The following is a 14060-nucleotide window of genomic DNA, read 5'->3' as shown; positions in this document are numbered from 1 at the left end:
GTGTTCTCTTTAAGTAGCTTCATTTGGCGCCAGTATATTGTTAAATATTCTAACTATGCAAAACATTTGTCACGGATGCATACAGCGAGTCCAGTCCTGGTTGGAAACGTATTCCAGCAGTCGCTGCCACAACCAGTGCAGGGCTTTGGTCCTTCACTTGTCCCGCATCACCCTCGCATGTACAACTTGATACAACAACGCGTCTCGTCCAACCTGGAAGACGTCGACGTCAAAAACGACGCAATCTTGGGCTCCGACAACATCCCCCGACAACTGCGTATTCAAGGACGGGGCATTCCAACGCGAAAAGATCCCACCCAAACCTTGGATTCCATGACGTACGAATCGGGCGTCGTCGGAAAGTAGCGCTGGTGGAGGACGGTGTTGTTTGCAACTGGCAGTGTTCCAGGTTTTGGTGTCCCCGCAATTGCAACACGCCTCATGCTTGCATTGAAAACCAGAAGGAGGTCCTCTACGGTAAATGCCTTTGTTTAAATGCTTTACCTCAAATTTTACTTATAAAATAGAACAAGTTAATGATGAACAATGATAGTCTAGAATATGCAACAACTATCTTTACAGTACATGACAGACATTTTGGCCTCAGACTCAGCATATTGTAAAGCCTGCTGACAGTGATTCAAGTATTGTATTTGAGTGCTTGGCTTTTGGCAAGTAAGCTGTGTATGACCAACTATTCCACAGGCTCTGCACATCATTGGCCTTGCTGATGATGATTCATATCGTTTTTTCTTGAGTCTACCTCCTCTGACCTTGTGTTTGGGTGGCAAAAGCTCTTCCAATGTTAAATTTCCCAACAAGGAAATTGATGGAATGGGCCAGCTGTACATCTGGCCATATGTAACCAAATGATATAGGGAGTTGTACCATCTATTGTCATTTGGTTCAAGTTTAGCATGGATGATAATTGCCATAGCATGGATACACAGATGTCCGTACTCATTCTGTTACTGGCATGGACCTTGAATTTGGAAAGTTCCTGCATTGACCTCAAGAGTATTGTTGTGTACGTGTGCAACTTGAGCTCTCCAAAGCGTTCCTTCATGATAGGTGATCAAAACAGAACGTCTACTAGCCTCTTGCATGCAGGAGAGGTGTTTTGTTTGAGCAAATGCTGTCAGCTTTAGACCTTCTTGGACCCCATTGCTTTGACAGGTTAGAATGCTTGACAAATTTCTTGATCATCCACTGAGATAATCCAACAAGCAAATCAAGGATTGGCTGCTGTTGTGGCTTCTCAATCACACTGCTCATTTGCTCAACAGCATTGTTAAGCTGCTTTCCAAATCTTGGCTTCCCTTCCAAAAGAAATAAATATGTTGCAAACTGCTCTTTTCGCTCATGGAACCAATCAGCAATGTCCCTGTCCAAATGCTCAAGATATTGCAATGATGTTTGATATGCACCCTTTGTCCAACATATGGCCAAAGCATAAACAGCTGTGGAAACACTATTTGGAATTTTTTGTTTGACGCCATGGTCACGTGCATTGGCAATCATGTGCCGCATACAGTGACCAAACTTGGCTCCCATGCTTCTTTCAAGAGATTGGAATGCATGACTTTGTCTACCCTTGTCAAAATCTGCCACAAAGACAGTAGCTCCCTCAAAGTCCTTTCCTATCTGCTCTCCAAACCATGTCCAATTGGATTCATTCTCAACATCACAAATAGCATATGCCAAAAGGAAAAGCTGGTGGTTACCATCATGAGTAACAGCCAACAGGATAATGTGATTAAAAACTGGAGAAGTTGTGAATGTACCATCACTGGTAACAACAAGAATAGATCCCACACTCCAGGCATCTTTTGCGAATGAAAATGCAACAAAACAACGCTGAAACTGCCTAAATTCAGATTGCCACAAACTGTGCTGTGTCTCAAGTATAAAGCTACATTCTGGATCAGCTCTTTTCAAGTGCTGGAAGTAGGATGTCAGCAAAAAATACTGCCCAATGTGCACTTCAACTCCATTGCGTCGCTTGGCTGTTACAACCTTATAGGCACGGGATTTTGTAAGGTGTATTCCATTGGACCTTTGTGCAATTTCCCTGACTTGTTGTGCAGCACCAATGCGCTTCTTCCGGTTTGGAACATATCCACTTAATGACGGAGAAACCACATTGAGGACTGAACACTTATAATTGCGTTTTCGTGTGGACTCATCATCTGAGCAAGTGTGCACACCATGAAAAGAGCAGATTTTCCACTCTCCAGTGAGGCAACCGTCGCTATTTTTCACAGGTCTTGCGTTGACATGGCACTGGCAAATTGTTTCGTTCTGTTTCCAGTTCTTTTCAGGCGCTGAAATGCAATTGGCTCAAAAGCACTTTCCATATTTGTTTTCCAAAATTCTGCAGTTTTTCTCAAGTACTTGGTTGTGGGAAAATCATGCAGTCTGGAGAGCGTTATACAAAGGAAAGATTTCACTGACTGCTAGCCTCATGGTGGTTTGTTCTCTTGGTGTACTTGTAACTTTGTGCAATTGTACCACGTAGGTGATAAATTATAGCCACACAATGCTATAATTTGATACTACGTTGTAGATAGAATTGCTCAGCCTTAGCATTGTTTGTTGGAACATCTATCTAGGATTCACTAGCTCTAGATCTTGGCCTCGTTGCCATTTCCTTTTTCCTGGCTCTGTCGTAGGACAGACGCAGTGGCCAGACGACTGTCCTCGTCGGGTTCGTTACCCGTGTGTGGCATGCCGGAGGAAAATACGAAGCGTCTCATAGGAAACCAAATATTTGCGTTATGCACCCAAATGTTTGCAACATACACAACTCTGGTTCCGTTGCATGAGGCGTATAAGACAACTTGTCTTATCAAACCTGATATGCTAGGAACGAAATATTCCTGATTACCATACGGTTTCCCTAGATGAAAGTTGTCAACAGATACTGTTGGCACCATCCGAACTCGATGGTTTGGCGATCACATAGGTGATCCAATCATCTCGACAAAAACTATGTCAATGGTTCGATAGCCAGTACATTGGCTACGGGGTTTCTACATTCGTACATTCTGTTTCCAACACAAAAGGTTTCATTTTGGAATCTATATTTTAGTCTCACAATCTCAATCTAAAAACCTACCGATTAAAACAATCGGAGCCTCTACGAGGCTTTCCCCCCAACTTCTACTCTTTCGTCGTATTCTACAAATACACTCGTAAGCAGGTAGAACTTTTCATAGGGTACTTCGCGCTTAAAAAACATTACTTACAGTTAGAAAAACTCGGATTTGGCCCGGATAGGGGAATTGCGGGCAAGGCATCGCCCGGATAGGGAATTTCCTCTAAATTTTAATTAGCCAGGGATATAAGTAGTACTCCGGAGTCCCCTTCCCCTTAGGGTTCTCCGCCCCTTTTGGTCTGTTACGGTTAGCTGCATTGCGGTCTCAAGGTCAAGATTACCAACAAACACAATCTATTTGCTTTCCAATAAAACACATCCCAAACTATAGTGCAGACCAAAGTGCTCTATCCTAATTCCCATAGCATTTACTCCCATTTCTTCCAAGGCACTACACGCAAGGTTGGCACAGCAAGTCTTGCCTCAGCAATTTTCATTTTTTCTGCCCATTCTAAAGGATGGTCATCTGCTCCCAGTATTTGAAGCCAATAGCTTAGGTGAGCAAGAGCATCACATGCATGATACTGCATAATTTGTGTGATTCCGCTTTGCTTTGCATAAGCCAAGTGCATTAGTGTGGACACACAATCAGATGAGTTCACTATTGGGATCAGGTTTGCAGGTTCATTGGTGAGAGACTTCAAGGTTAAAATAGCTGCCAGCCGTGTCTTTTCGTCAGAAGAGTTACAAGCACAATTGCAGAGTGAGACAATTAGTCTCTCTGTAGCTGCTAGCTTAATGCGAAAGCATTTCTCTTGTGCCAAATTCTGCAATGCGAAGCAAGCGAATCGCCAACAATTAACAGACTCGGAGTTCATTGCTCCAACAAAAGCTGCAACAACTGAAGGGTGCTTGAAGACAAGTATCTCTGAATTTGATTTATGTCGAGTTAAATTGGCCAGCAGACGGATGGCCACGGAGTGGAAAGGACAGCCCTGATACTTTGAAATGTTGACCAGCGCGTCAACAAACATACTATTGCAAGTCAGATGCAACACATTCTCTTTCTGCTTGACAAGATTGCTCAAGGTAGCGAAAACGTGCTGCCTCGTTGCTTGGACTACTGGATTGGTGACATTGCTGTAGTGTTTCAATCTAGCAGAGGTTTGACTCACCATGTCACAGTGCGTCAGATCAGTGCTATCGTTTTGCGATGCGTGATGAGAAGATATCAGGGAAGGAGATGAAGATAGCGGGGTTGAGACAATGGATTCCATGCTCTTTTTCCACTCTGCCGCTTCATCAGATGACAAAGGAAACACGCCCTCGAATGGCTTCATAGGATTAGAATTCTTAAACTGGGGTAGTTCAGGTATGAGCGCTTGGACGAGTGCAGGCAACATGTCTGGGAATCTGGTCAGTTGTATTCGATTCTCGACAGATTTAGTCACGAATGCCAGTACAGCACAGCATCCGCAGCGAGCAACTCCTTTATCTTCAGCAATGACAGCGATCAAGGCTTGGACAAGAAAAGGTGAACGAAAAATGCATATACGATTGTCCTTGGGCTTTGAGAGATTCAGTAAACAGGAGACAGCACGATTGCAGGCTGATTTAAGTTCATTATGGTGCCGGTTGTCAAGATTGTCGCCAAGACCGCATTCCCGAGAATCCATTAGGACAGAAGTGAGAGCCGTTAGAACACCAAGTGTCCTACATAAGTGGATCCGCTTCCTCGGATCAGCTGTAAGGACCTGAAGAGCACCGCAACTATTTTTTCGGCGAACTGTGTATCCGATGTCAGGATCCGCCCCATCAGGTGGCGAGCATATCGTGGCGAGCAAATCGTATAACGTCTTATTCGGCGTCTCCATGCTCCCAAGTGGTTTTTCTATTGCGAACGGATGCTCATAGGTAGGCAGAGAGGATGCTGCAATAGATATATGCTCCAGGTGGGATAGCTTGGAAAAACTTTCAGAGACCACTTCGGCATTCGTGAGGACATTGTCATTTGCATTGCTTGACGCTTCTGTAGTTGGCGTATGTTTGTATCGTCTATTGAAGGGGCTACCGGTTATAAATTCTGCCTTGGTCTGTTCCATGATGGTGTGAAGAATTTGATCGTTCTTTTTGGTTTCATTTATCGCTATGCTTTCCTTTGACGGCGGTGACATTATGAGCGGTGTCTCTTCATCATCGCCTTGCGAAAACGTTCCTTGCGGGCCGACAAACATCAGTTTCGCAGCAGCTCCACCAGGGACTCTTGAACGTCGATTGAAATCTGATATTATTGTGCCAGATGTAGCTACGAAAGAAAAGACTGACGAACAGTTTGCTTCTTCGGTGAGTGAAGGGGTCGAGGCATTTGCACTTGCGCTAGCTTTCAACGGTGATCCACCGCTTGCATCTGGAACTATGGCTATTGGAAAAGTATGTAACGTTTGGTCAGAATCGCCACCGTTCTGTGTAAAATTGCTCGACTCCATCGATGGATGCTCCTGTACGTGGCTGCTCTCGATAGCTGATTGAGCCAACAGGTCAAACGTCTTCTCCAAGGTATGGTTTGGAGGATGCTGCTGGTGTTGCTCGTTTACTTGCTGTAACGAGCATGAGGAAGTTGTTGGTGCTTGACAAGAATTTTTCATAGCGGACCTATCGGTTCTGGCAATCTCCGAATTGAAGCGCAATTGGTTCCCCCCGGCCGATAAGCAATCTTCACAGTCTGCAGAATAGTGGTTGCTGCTTTTCGTGGTGTGGACGTCCGATGAACGACGACCGCGTTATTGGCGATTGTTAACAAAACAAGGCAGTCTAACATGCCGACTGAACGGACGTTTACATTTACAGTTAACGATGAAAACCCCCAAATCATCGTACTTTTAAAATATTTGAATGATTGCATTTCATTATTCAAATATTTCGAAAATAGTTAGTTCCCTCTACTCACAGTCAGAGAAGAAACTCATGTCACAGTGAAATTAGAAAACTGCAACGATAACGGGCTAAAACGTGTCTGTGGGACCAAAGGATTGTAGATACGATGAAAAGACGTAAAAGAAAGACTTATAAGCATAAACCCCAAGATAAAGGGCTACAGAACCCCGATATGCTTGTCGTAGGGTTTTTCTAAAATCACGGTAAAGTCAAACAATCCTCTCAAAGGGACAAGGAATGGAAACGATACCGTGAGCGACAAATTTCCAAATGCACTGCTCCCGTGTACGTTTCCATTGTCGTGCCCATCATGAATCTTGTTTCGGACGATAGAGTTGACAAAGCGTCACTTCATGACGCACTGTCAATTGGCGATTTCGGGACGGGGGTGCTCCTCGAAAAAAAAACTCCCAGCAGCGATGAAGCTCGTCGTCTTCCGATGTTACTACGGGTCTTGTCCTCTAGCAGACCGCTTTCGGCCGTCCCAACATTCTGCAACACACAAAGATCGTCAGAAACTGTTAACGATAGCGATATCGACGACTTGCTAGAGACAGCTGTCAGCCGTTTGGAAGATCGAGCGGCGTTGTACTCTTCGGCTGAAGACGTAGAAGTGGTATCTTGTCACCTTGCTCCTAGTATTTGCCGTCACATCTCCAGGTTGGGTCCGGTTTCCTCTAGTATGGAAGAGTTGGGGCTTTTAGCCAGTACTTCTGTTGGAAAGGAACATCGACAGCGGTATAAATCGGACGAAGACGGACGAGACGTGAAGAATGCAAACGAAGACGATGAGCTTGCTGGCGATCTTGATCGACAAGTAGACGAAGATGACCGGGATGATAAGCCGGGTAGCACAAAACGTAGAAGATTAGACCGCGGCCTTGACCCGGCTTCAGCTGAAGTCGTGGAAGATTCTCAGGAAGCAACTGTGACGCGGACGTTATCAGAACTGGTCAAACTGGTCGTTCGGCATTTGAAGTCAAAGGATCAGGTCAGCTCTGGGGAGCATGGCTTACCTCTACCTGTCGACGACTCGATTTTATCGGAAGCGCGTAACGAGAAGCATTCTTCGATGGGTGGTGATTTAGGATCAGCACTGGCGTCGTTATTGTATTACTCTCCAGGTATCAAATATGAGCACGTTGCGGTAAGCGTTCTCACCTCATTCTTTCGTGATGTCCAGATTTAAAATTGATCGAGTCGCTCACTGTCAGTAAAACTTCAAACTTTTTTTAGGGTGCTCTTTGTCGAGCGGCTGTTCCTCAGTCAGCCGAAATTATCTTATGCATGGCTGCAAACTGTCCTTCTGTGGCTCCTCTGTTACTGCGTGGCTGTCTCGATGTTTATCGACAAGAGGCTACTTCCCAACATGTTGCTATTCGAAACACAATTAGGAGTGCAATCCGAAATCTTGCAAGCCTTTCGAGTCGAGATTCCGCCAAGGTTTTGGCGACTCTACGATTCCAGCGTGCGATGCCGGATATGCAGCTGGAATTGCTTCTGAAGTTTGACCGCTTGCGCGCTTCTCTATTTCTTCTTGAAAATTTGTCACTTCTTCCAACGCTGCGCAATGCTGATCTTACGGGGCACAGTGCTCGTACTCACATTTCTCATGACGGATCCAGCCTTGAGACAAAGCAATCTCTAATCTGCACTTTACGAGAGGATTTGGAACTCTCATCTAGGACGTTGACGGTTTTGTGCGAAGAAATTGCGAAAGTGCCGGAATCATTGCATCGATCAGGACAGACGCTCATCGTTTTGTCGGCATATTCACTGTTTTTGGCTAGAACAGAGATATGGACGCTGGGAACGGCTTCACAGAATGGGGGTATGGCCTTCCCTGGCTGTAAGGATCTCCTGGATTGTGTAGCCTTTGTGAGTCACGCAAAAATTCCAAGCAGCCATTCTGGAGCCAACAATGTCCTTGATCGGATCTTCGCTATGGAAGTATGTGCCATTCTTTTGACGTTTTGCCATGTAGCCGGTAGAAGCGAATCTACGCATGATGAGAAGCTTAATATCGGGAAATGTCTCCTTGCTTTGCTCAATGAAGCGCTTTCATCCAGCAAAGCACGGCGATATGCTCCTCGCGTAGTGATCAACTTGAAATTTCCCAATGCGCTCGAACTACAGCAGGTTATCGAGGATATGCTTTTCAGTGGCAAGACTTCTGTTCCGAGGACATTCTTCGGTTCAAACTTTCTGGATTGTGTACATGTAGCATGTGAATGGGCCTCGGCGAATCTCGAGCTTGATAGTCTTGTCGACACCGCCCTCGCCCCGAAGATGGAGAGTTCTTTGCTAGCAATATCGTGCATGCGAAACGAAGGCGTGCCATTGGAGTTTCAGTTGCGACAGGCTCGGAGTGCTTTGACGGCTGTTTTAAGTGAAACAAGAGAAGAGTACGTGGTCGCAAGAGACTGTTCCGCGTCAAGTCTGATCCAATATGCAAGTATGCTCTTACTGAGCAATGAACGATCCAAGATTCCTTTGGTTTTCCAGTTATCACTCGAGCGGCTCGCTTCTCGCGTTGATTTTGTTAAGGCAATGGAATCACTGGGGGCGACAGAGGCTGCATTTTTGTCACAGGTTTTGTATTCTCTTATCTTTTCTGAGAGGGAACCAGCTGCGGCATTTCAGTTCGACCATCGTGCACTTCCGTTGAAGGAATTGTATATATTGTGTGAGACAACTGCAACCGATATGTCGTGTAGATCGGTGCGCCTTCAGTTGCTGGACATGCTCGATGTCCGCTACTCTGAAATTCGTCACCAGACTGTTGCTTGGATAGTGCAAGCCGGCTCGAAACGCTTCGTAGAGCTCGATCGTGATATTCCGACTCAAAGTAGCAGCGCTCTGGCTCGTGCGTTGAGAGCATATATCATTCAACCGTCTTCAGACCCAAGCGGACATCAAATACAGAAAGCGTTTGCGTTAGCAAGACGAAGGTACTGCGATGCTGAACTTTTTCCACTTGTCGCCAGTGCTCTTCTTACTCGTCCAAAGTCTCCTACTGTTACCATCAGCTACACAAGCCTCTCTCGGGATCCGTTGCTTTTGCTGAAATGCACTGCGAGGCTCTGGGATCGCACCGGGATACGCCGCGTCGTTTTATCCATGCTAGCGACTCTTTTCGAGACGCATGCTGCGATTGTCAGGCAAACGGCGCCTACAGGCGATGTTGTGAACGAAATTCTAATCGCTCGGAATATTATTCTCATACGCAGTCTGATTGGAGCTATTACTTCAGGACGTCCTCTAAATGTGAATCTTGATCAGAGATCCACAGAGTACTGCAGTATGACCATAGCTCTCATTCGACGACTCATCTGTGAGCGACCTGATCTATTAGCGCTAATGTTGAAACAAGGGCTTGAGGAACGGTCTCTCGACTGGATCGTCACCTACATTCCGGAGTGTATGGAAAGATGCTCTTCGATGCTCAGTCTTGTATCTGATCGGAGTTCCTTTTCCGCTGTGGAGCGCATATTAGTAGCGGACTCTGTTTTACGTATTGCAATGGCGCATGGTCATCGCTATCCTGACGAATCGAAAGCAATAGTGTATGCTGCCCTGTCCCAATTGATTGGTTCTTTCTTTCTCGTGCTGGGACCAGTTGGAGTCCCGGTCAGTACGCTGGTAGTGCAAGGTACGAGTCTAGACTCGACACATATTGCCCGACGCGTCACCTTTCGAATGCTAAATGCATTGTCCAGAGTCCGAAGCTACAGGATTGGGGTCTATGGTGAATGTATGATGGCGCTACAGAAACTGGCGGGTTTGTGTAGAGGAGAGACTATTGTGGGTGGCCTTTCTGGATCCGTTGGCAACCGACAAAAGAATCTTCTGAAAGACATTTTAGATGCCGTAGTCGCAACCGGAAATTCGCTGGGTGTCTCTCTGCAGGTTTAGATCAAACACAATTCGGATACTTTGGTCCCATTTTCGTATTCTATAGGGAAAGCAAATTGAGAGACAAAGACCATTTTGGGTGCGTTTCAAAAAACTATTCTGATGTTGACGTTGTGGAGGAGCCCATAAAATTTGGTTGCAATGAAGGCGCCCTGCCTTCTCACATTTGTCGCTGCGACAGTTTAGGTTTGCCTTTTCCACGGAGCATAGTGTGTCTCTATGTTTTGCGTGGAGGTTCCTATCGGCCAAGGATGTGCCTTTATATCATCCCTTCTGACACTGACTGTGAGTTTCGAAATCGTTTGCGCAACTCGGATACCAACATCTCTTTGCCGTAGCTACGCTGATTCCCTTACAGTTTTTGTTGTTATTAGTTCTGTAGCAGATTCGAGTAGGTTGTGCTAGAGCACGACAAACGCTTGTTCTTCAGCGATTGGCTTTTTACGTCCGTCCGGTGTCACAGAAATATGGTAAGAACGCGCGAGAAAATTATTTCAGTAATGTGTACGTGGCCCTGACTGCGAGTCTTTTCGTTTGAAACCACCATGGACAAGCGATTTAGACTTATTACGCTCGAAATCAGCCGTATGGGAACTGTGTAGCGCATACTCGAAAGCTTGGCTCATATTTTCGTCCCATTACAAGTTGTGTTCTTCTCTCTGACCTAGTGACTCTAACATTGGAGGGGTATGTCATCTACGCAAGAAGTTGGAGAGATTTTTGGGGCGGGCAAAGGCCCAGCTCACGCCATGATGAGATCGCCGACTGTACTTATTGCCTCCATTGGCCTGTGGGGCATGAACGTCTTTTTCTTTCGAATTTTTGGAATCGACTACGTTAAGGTGCTTAAACATGATCTCTGGCTCATCGATGGAAACGGTGGAACGCCGACGATCTTATCATCGTCGGCAATACCAACACAAGGTTTTGCACATAGGCCTCATCAACTTCCTCCTTCGTCCCAAGAGGAATTGCTCGTACGGCAAAGGAGGCTTGGAGACGACGCATACTCTTCCGACGAATCTCAATCGGACGAGGTCGCAGATGATGATTCAGCTGTCGAAGTCACTTTGATCGTCGATGGGAATGCTGTTACTTGGGGTCGTCTCGTCGGGCTTTCCCTCTGCCTGTTAATATTGCTGCATTCGACGTACTAGTAAGTGTCCCTGCCATTTCATGATATCATCCTTCAAAAGTTAACTCAAGGTGCTCGCTATTTCAATTCCAGTTGCTGGATTGATATGTGGGGTGGCGGGTCTATAGGTGCCGTCTTTGCGTTTTACGCCACTGTTACCATCGCAATAGTCTTTCCTTTACCAAGCACACGTTGGTTGCGCAAAGCGACGGTCTTGGTGCTCCAACGAGCGTTTGAGCTCGTCAATCCGCGTTGTTCGTGTGTAAGCTTGGAACAGAACACATGTCCCAGGCCAATACCTTTCGTGGACGTATTTTTCGCTGACGCCATGTGTAGTCTTTCCAAAGTCCTTTTTGATTGGGGAATGCTTATGCATATGGCTTCCCACTATCCGTACCCCGTCCCCAAAGACATTCACCACATTGTCATCCCCAGTGTCTTTGCTGCCATTCCTTTTTTAATTCGTGCCCGCCAATGCCTTGTCATGTACACTGTCGGCCGGTTGCGGAACGATGCGCACCGTGCAGCTCACCTTTGGAACGCGCTGAAGTACTCTACATCAGTTTTCCCGCTGTGTTTGTCGGCCTACCAGAAGACTGTCTCAGCCAAACGAGCACTAGAATTGGAGCCGTATTTGATTGGGCTGGTCATTATTAATTCGACCTACGCTTTATATTGGGACATTGTAATGGACTGGGGTTTTTTCAAAAACCCTGGAGCAGCTTGTGTTGGCGGTATCTATCCGATGGATCAAAACCGCCCAAAATCGTGTGGACACGCTATTTTACGGCCCCGACTTCGATTTGGTGTCGCAATGTCCGTCTTAATTCTGACGGCCGATACCATTTTGCGTTTCAGTTGGTTACTTCGGTTTTATCATACCATCTTTCCCAGCGGTGATTCTTTCGCGATGTGCACCCAGTTTTTGGAAGTATTTAGACGTGCCATGTGGAACTTGCTGCGGATCGAGTGGGAGAACCTAAAGCAGTCGACCACCCCGCAGCCTAATTCCAAAACAAAGGACGAAGAAATGGTCAAATTCTTACCTAAAAGCGGGACCATTCCACGAAAGATTGAAACGTCGGAGGTGAAAGACGCCTGACCTCGATTGCAATTCACTCTTCTTCACGAGGTCTCAGAGCAGTATGAGGATGTTTTCCGTTGTTGCGGATGAGGCGTATCTTGAAGCATCTTGCCCAATTTGGGGGCAAAGTGTGAGCTCAGTGGCCATCTCAAAGCAATCTGTAGCGCTAGAGAGACGTACTTGCTTGTAAAAACTACTAATTGATAGTTAGGTGTTTCATTTGCAAGGATCAGCGTAGCATAGAATAAAAAGTTCATAGTCAGCCTCGCGCGTCTCGCGCGTGTTTTCCCCATCATACCGTTAGTCAGAAACAAATGTGTCACAGATTCCTCCCACCTCATCAGATGTCCACCTCGACGCGAACTGCAGGACTGACTCTGTCATCCTTACCTGGTCCAGGATTTGTTTAAAACCAATCGTTTACTGCCCACCGATCGAAGTTAAAATTGTTTCCATTTCTTGTTATTCATAAACCAAAGAGATCGATCATTTCTTCTTCGATTGCAAAATCTGTGCTTGTTAAAGCGCCATGAGGATGTCTGTGTTGCTGGTGTTTCTCTGCTACGCTATAACTGCTGGAGCTTTCCATAATCGCGTGTTTCTCGGCTCTCAATCGATCGCTATTAGTTCCGCTAGATCGCCTATATCAGTGTTGCATGCCATGAGCGATTCCATAATTGATGAGGATTCTTCGGTGAGCAAATTTTCGGGTGCAGGTCCGGTGCAAGTAGACATGAACATCTACAACCTACCTTTCGAAACAGTATTGGAAGAATGGACTGCCAACATGGTACCAGCAACTCCAATGCAGGAGGAAGGCATATATCTCGGAGCCAAAAACTCACGCGAACATTTGGTGGATGTAGTCCAAGTTGAATTCCCGAGACTCCAGGACATGGGTCTGGGTATCCAACTCATGGAGCTGGCGGGTGGCCGCGAAGACTCGCTCGGCATTACGATTGTTGAAGGTCTCGTAGAAGGAGGGAGTGCAGAAAATAGTGATATCCTACCTGGCGATTGTATTACCAAGGTAGCCGTACGGAAAAGCTCGTCAACATCAGCTCCGGTAGACATCACTGCCGGGATGGATTTGACAGAGACGGTCGAAGAAAGTGCGGTTACTACTGAGTGCCTTGGATACGATGCGACTGTCAGCGCAATAGTCTCCTTGCCCCCGGTATCATCGGAAGGTGAAACCTTCGTTCTTACTCTGAAGCGCCTGCGTCGCAAACCAAAAATCAATTTAACGTTACAGTATCCACCGGAAATGAACGAACCTGATGTCAAGCTCGAACTCTTTGCCGGGGAGAATTTACGGAGGAGCATGCTTGTTAAGGGCGTCAAATTAAACGATGCTTTGTCGCGGCGATTTGATAGCGGTGGTATCGGCGACTGCGGAGCAGAAGGGACATGCGCCACTTGCGCTGTTAAGATTGTACAAGGGGGAAACCTTTGCAATCCACGAGCACAGCAAGAAGCACAAATATTGGTGAAGCGAGCCAACTGGCGAATGAGCTGCAAGACAATAGTAGGCTACGGCATGAAAGAAGGATCCATGACGGTTCGTGTGAGTCCAAGACAATGGGCTGACGGTAGTTAATCTATGGATTTTATACATCACTGTTACGGTCTTTTCTTGGGAGCTCAAGGCTACCTTCAACTGAAGCGTTCTATTAGTGCGCCAGACCTTAGATTTCGAGAACTTATGGCCATTGTTCTTTGACAGAGCCAGTGATGAATCCATGGTACCAAGCAGGCGATAGCCACTATGAGCTGTCAGCAAAGAAATGTTTATAAAGGATTGCCGCAAAGGGACACCAAAGTGGCTGATTTCCTGACTCGGAATGGAAATATTACTGACATTTTGGAAGGCGAAGACCTTTGTTGGCAGTATT

At 46.2% G+C, this 14060-nt stretch overlaps 4 protein-coding genes across 4 annotated transcripts; 3 read left to right on the top strand and 1 right to left on the bottom strand.

The window, feature by feature from the left end:
- Positions 1-4036: 4036 nt before the first annotated feature.
- On the bottom strand, positions 4037-5806 carry PHATRDRAFT_46018 (predicted protein; the record flags this gene model as incomplete). The annotated part of the gene is made up of 2 exons (XM_002180118.1): positions 4134-5806; positions 4037-4098 (listed from the first exon to the last, which is right to left on the bottom strand). The coding sequence occupies exons 1-2, from the start codon at positions 5740-5742 to the stop codon at positions 4037-4039; spliced, it is 1671 nt and encodes a 556-aa protein (XP_002180154.1). The 5' UTR covers positions 5743-5806.
- Positions 5807-6341: 535 nt separating this feature from the next.
- Positions 6342-9547, top strand: PHATRDRAFT_46017 (predicted protein; the record flags this gene model as incomplete). The annotated part of the gene is made up of 3 exons (XM_002180321.1): positions 6342-7178; positions 7268-8982; positions 9041-9547. The coding sequence occupies 3 exons, from the start codon at positions 6342-6344 to the stop codon at positions 9096-9098; spliced, it is 2610 nt and encodes an 869-aa protein (XP_002180357.1). The 3' UTR covers positions 9099-9547.
- A 979-nt stretch (positions 9548-10526) lies between these two features.
- Positions 10527-12353, top strand: PHATRDRAFT_46016 (predicted protein). The gene is made up of 2 exons (XM_002180320.1): positions 10527-11102; positions 11175-12353. The coding sequence occupies exons 1-2, from the start codon at positions 10636-10638 to the stop codon at positions 12181-12183; spliced, it is 1476 nt and encodes a 491-aa protein (XP_002180356.1). The 5' UTR covers positions 10527-10635; the 3' UTR covers positions 12184-12353.
- Positions 12354-12599: 246 nt separating this feature from the next.
- On the top strand, positions 12600-14007 carry PHATRDRAFT_46015 (predicted protein). The gene has a single exon (XM_002180319.1). The coding sequence runs from the start codon at positions 12695-12697 to the stop codon at positions 13763-13765; it is 1071 nt and encodes a 356-aa protein (XP_002180355.1). The 5' UTR covers positions 12600-12694; the 3' UTR covers positions 13766-14007.
- Positions 14008-14060: the final 53 nt, after the last annotated feature.

Source organism: Phaeodactylum tricornutum, chromosome 8 (assembly GCF_000150955.2).
Source record: "Phaeodactylum tricornutum CCAP 1055/1 chromosome 8, whole genome shotgun sequence".
NCBI lineage: Eukaryota > Bacillariophyta > Bacillariophyceae > Surirellales > Neidiaceae > Phaeodactylum > Phaeodactylum tricornutum.
This window is presented reverse-complemented; position numbering and strand designations above follow the sequence as displayed.

Coding starts and splice junctions, on each gene's coding strand:
- PHATRDRAFT_46016 (XM_002180320.1), top strand. CDS start 10,636: ATGTCATCTACGCAAGAAGTTGGAGAGATTTTTGGGGCGGGCAAAGGC. Junction 11,103..11,174: donor TTGCTGCATTCGACGTACTA/GTAAGTGTCCCT, acceptor TTTCAATTCCAG/TTGCTGGATTGATATGTGGG.
- PHATRDRAFT_46015 (XM_002180319.1), top strand. CDS start 12,695: ATGAGGATGTCTGTGTTGCTGGTGTTTCTCTGCTACGCTATAACTGCT.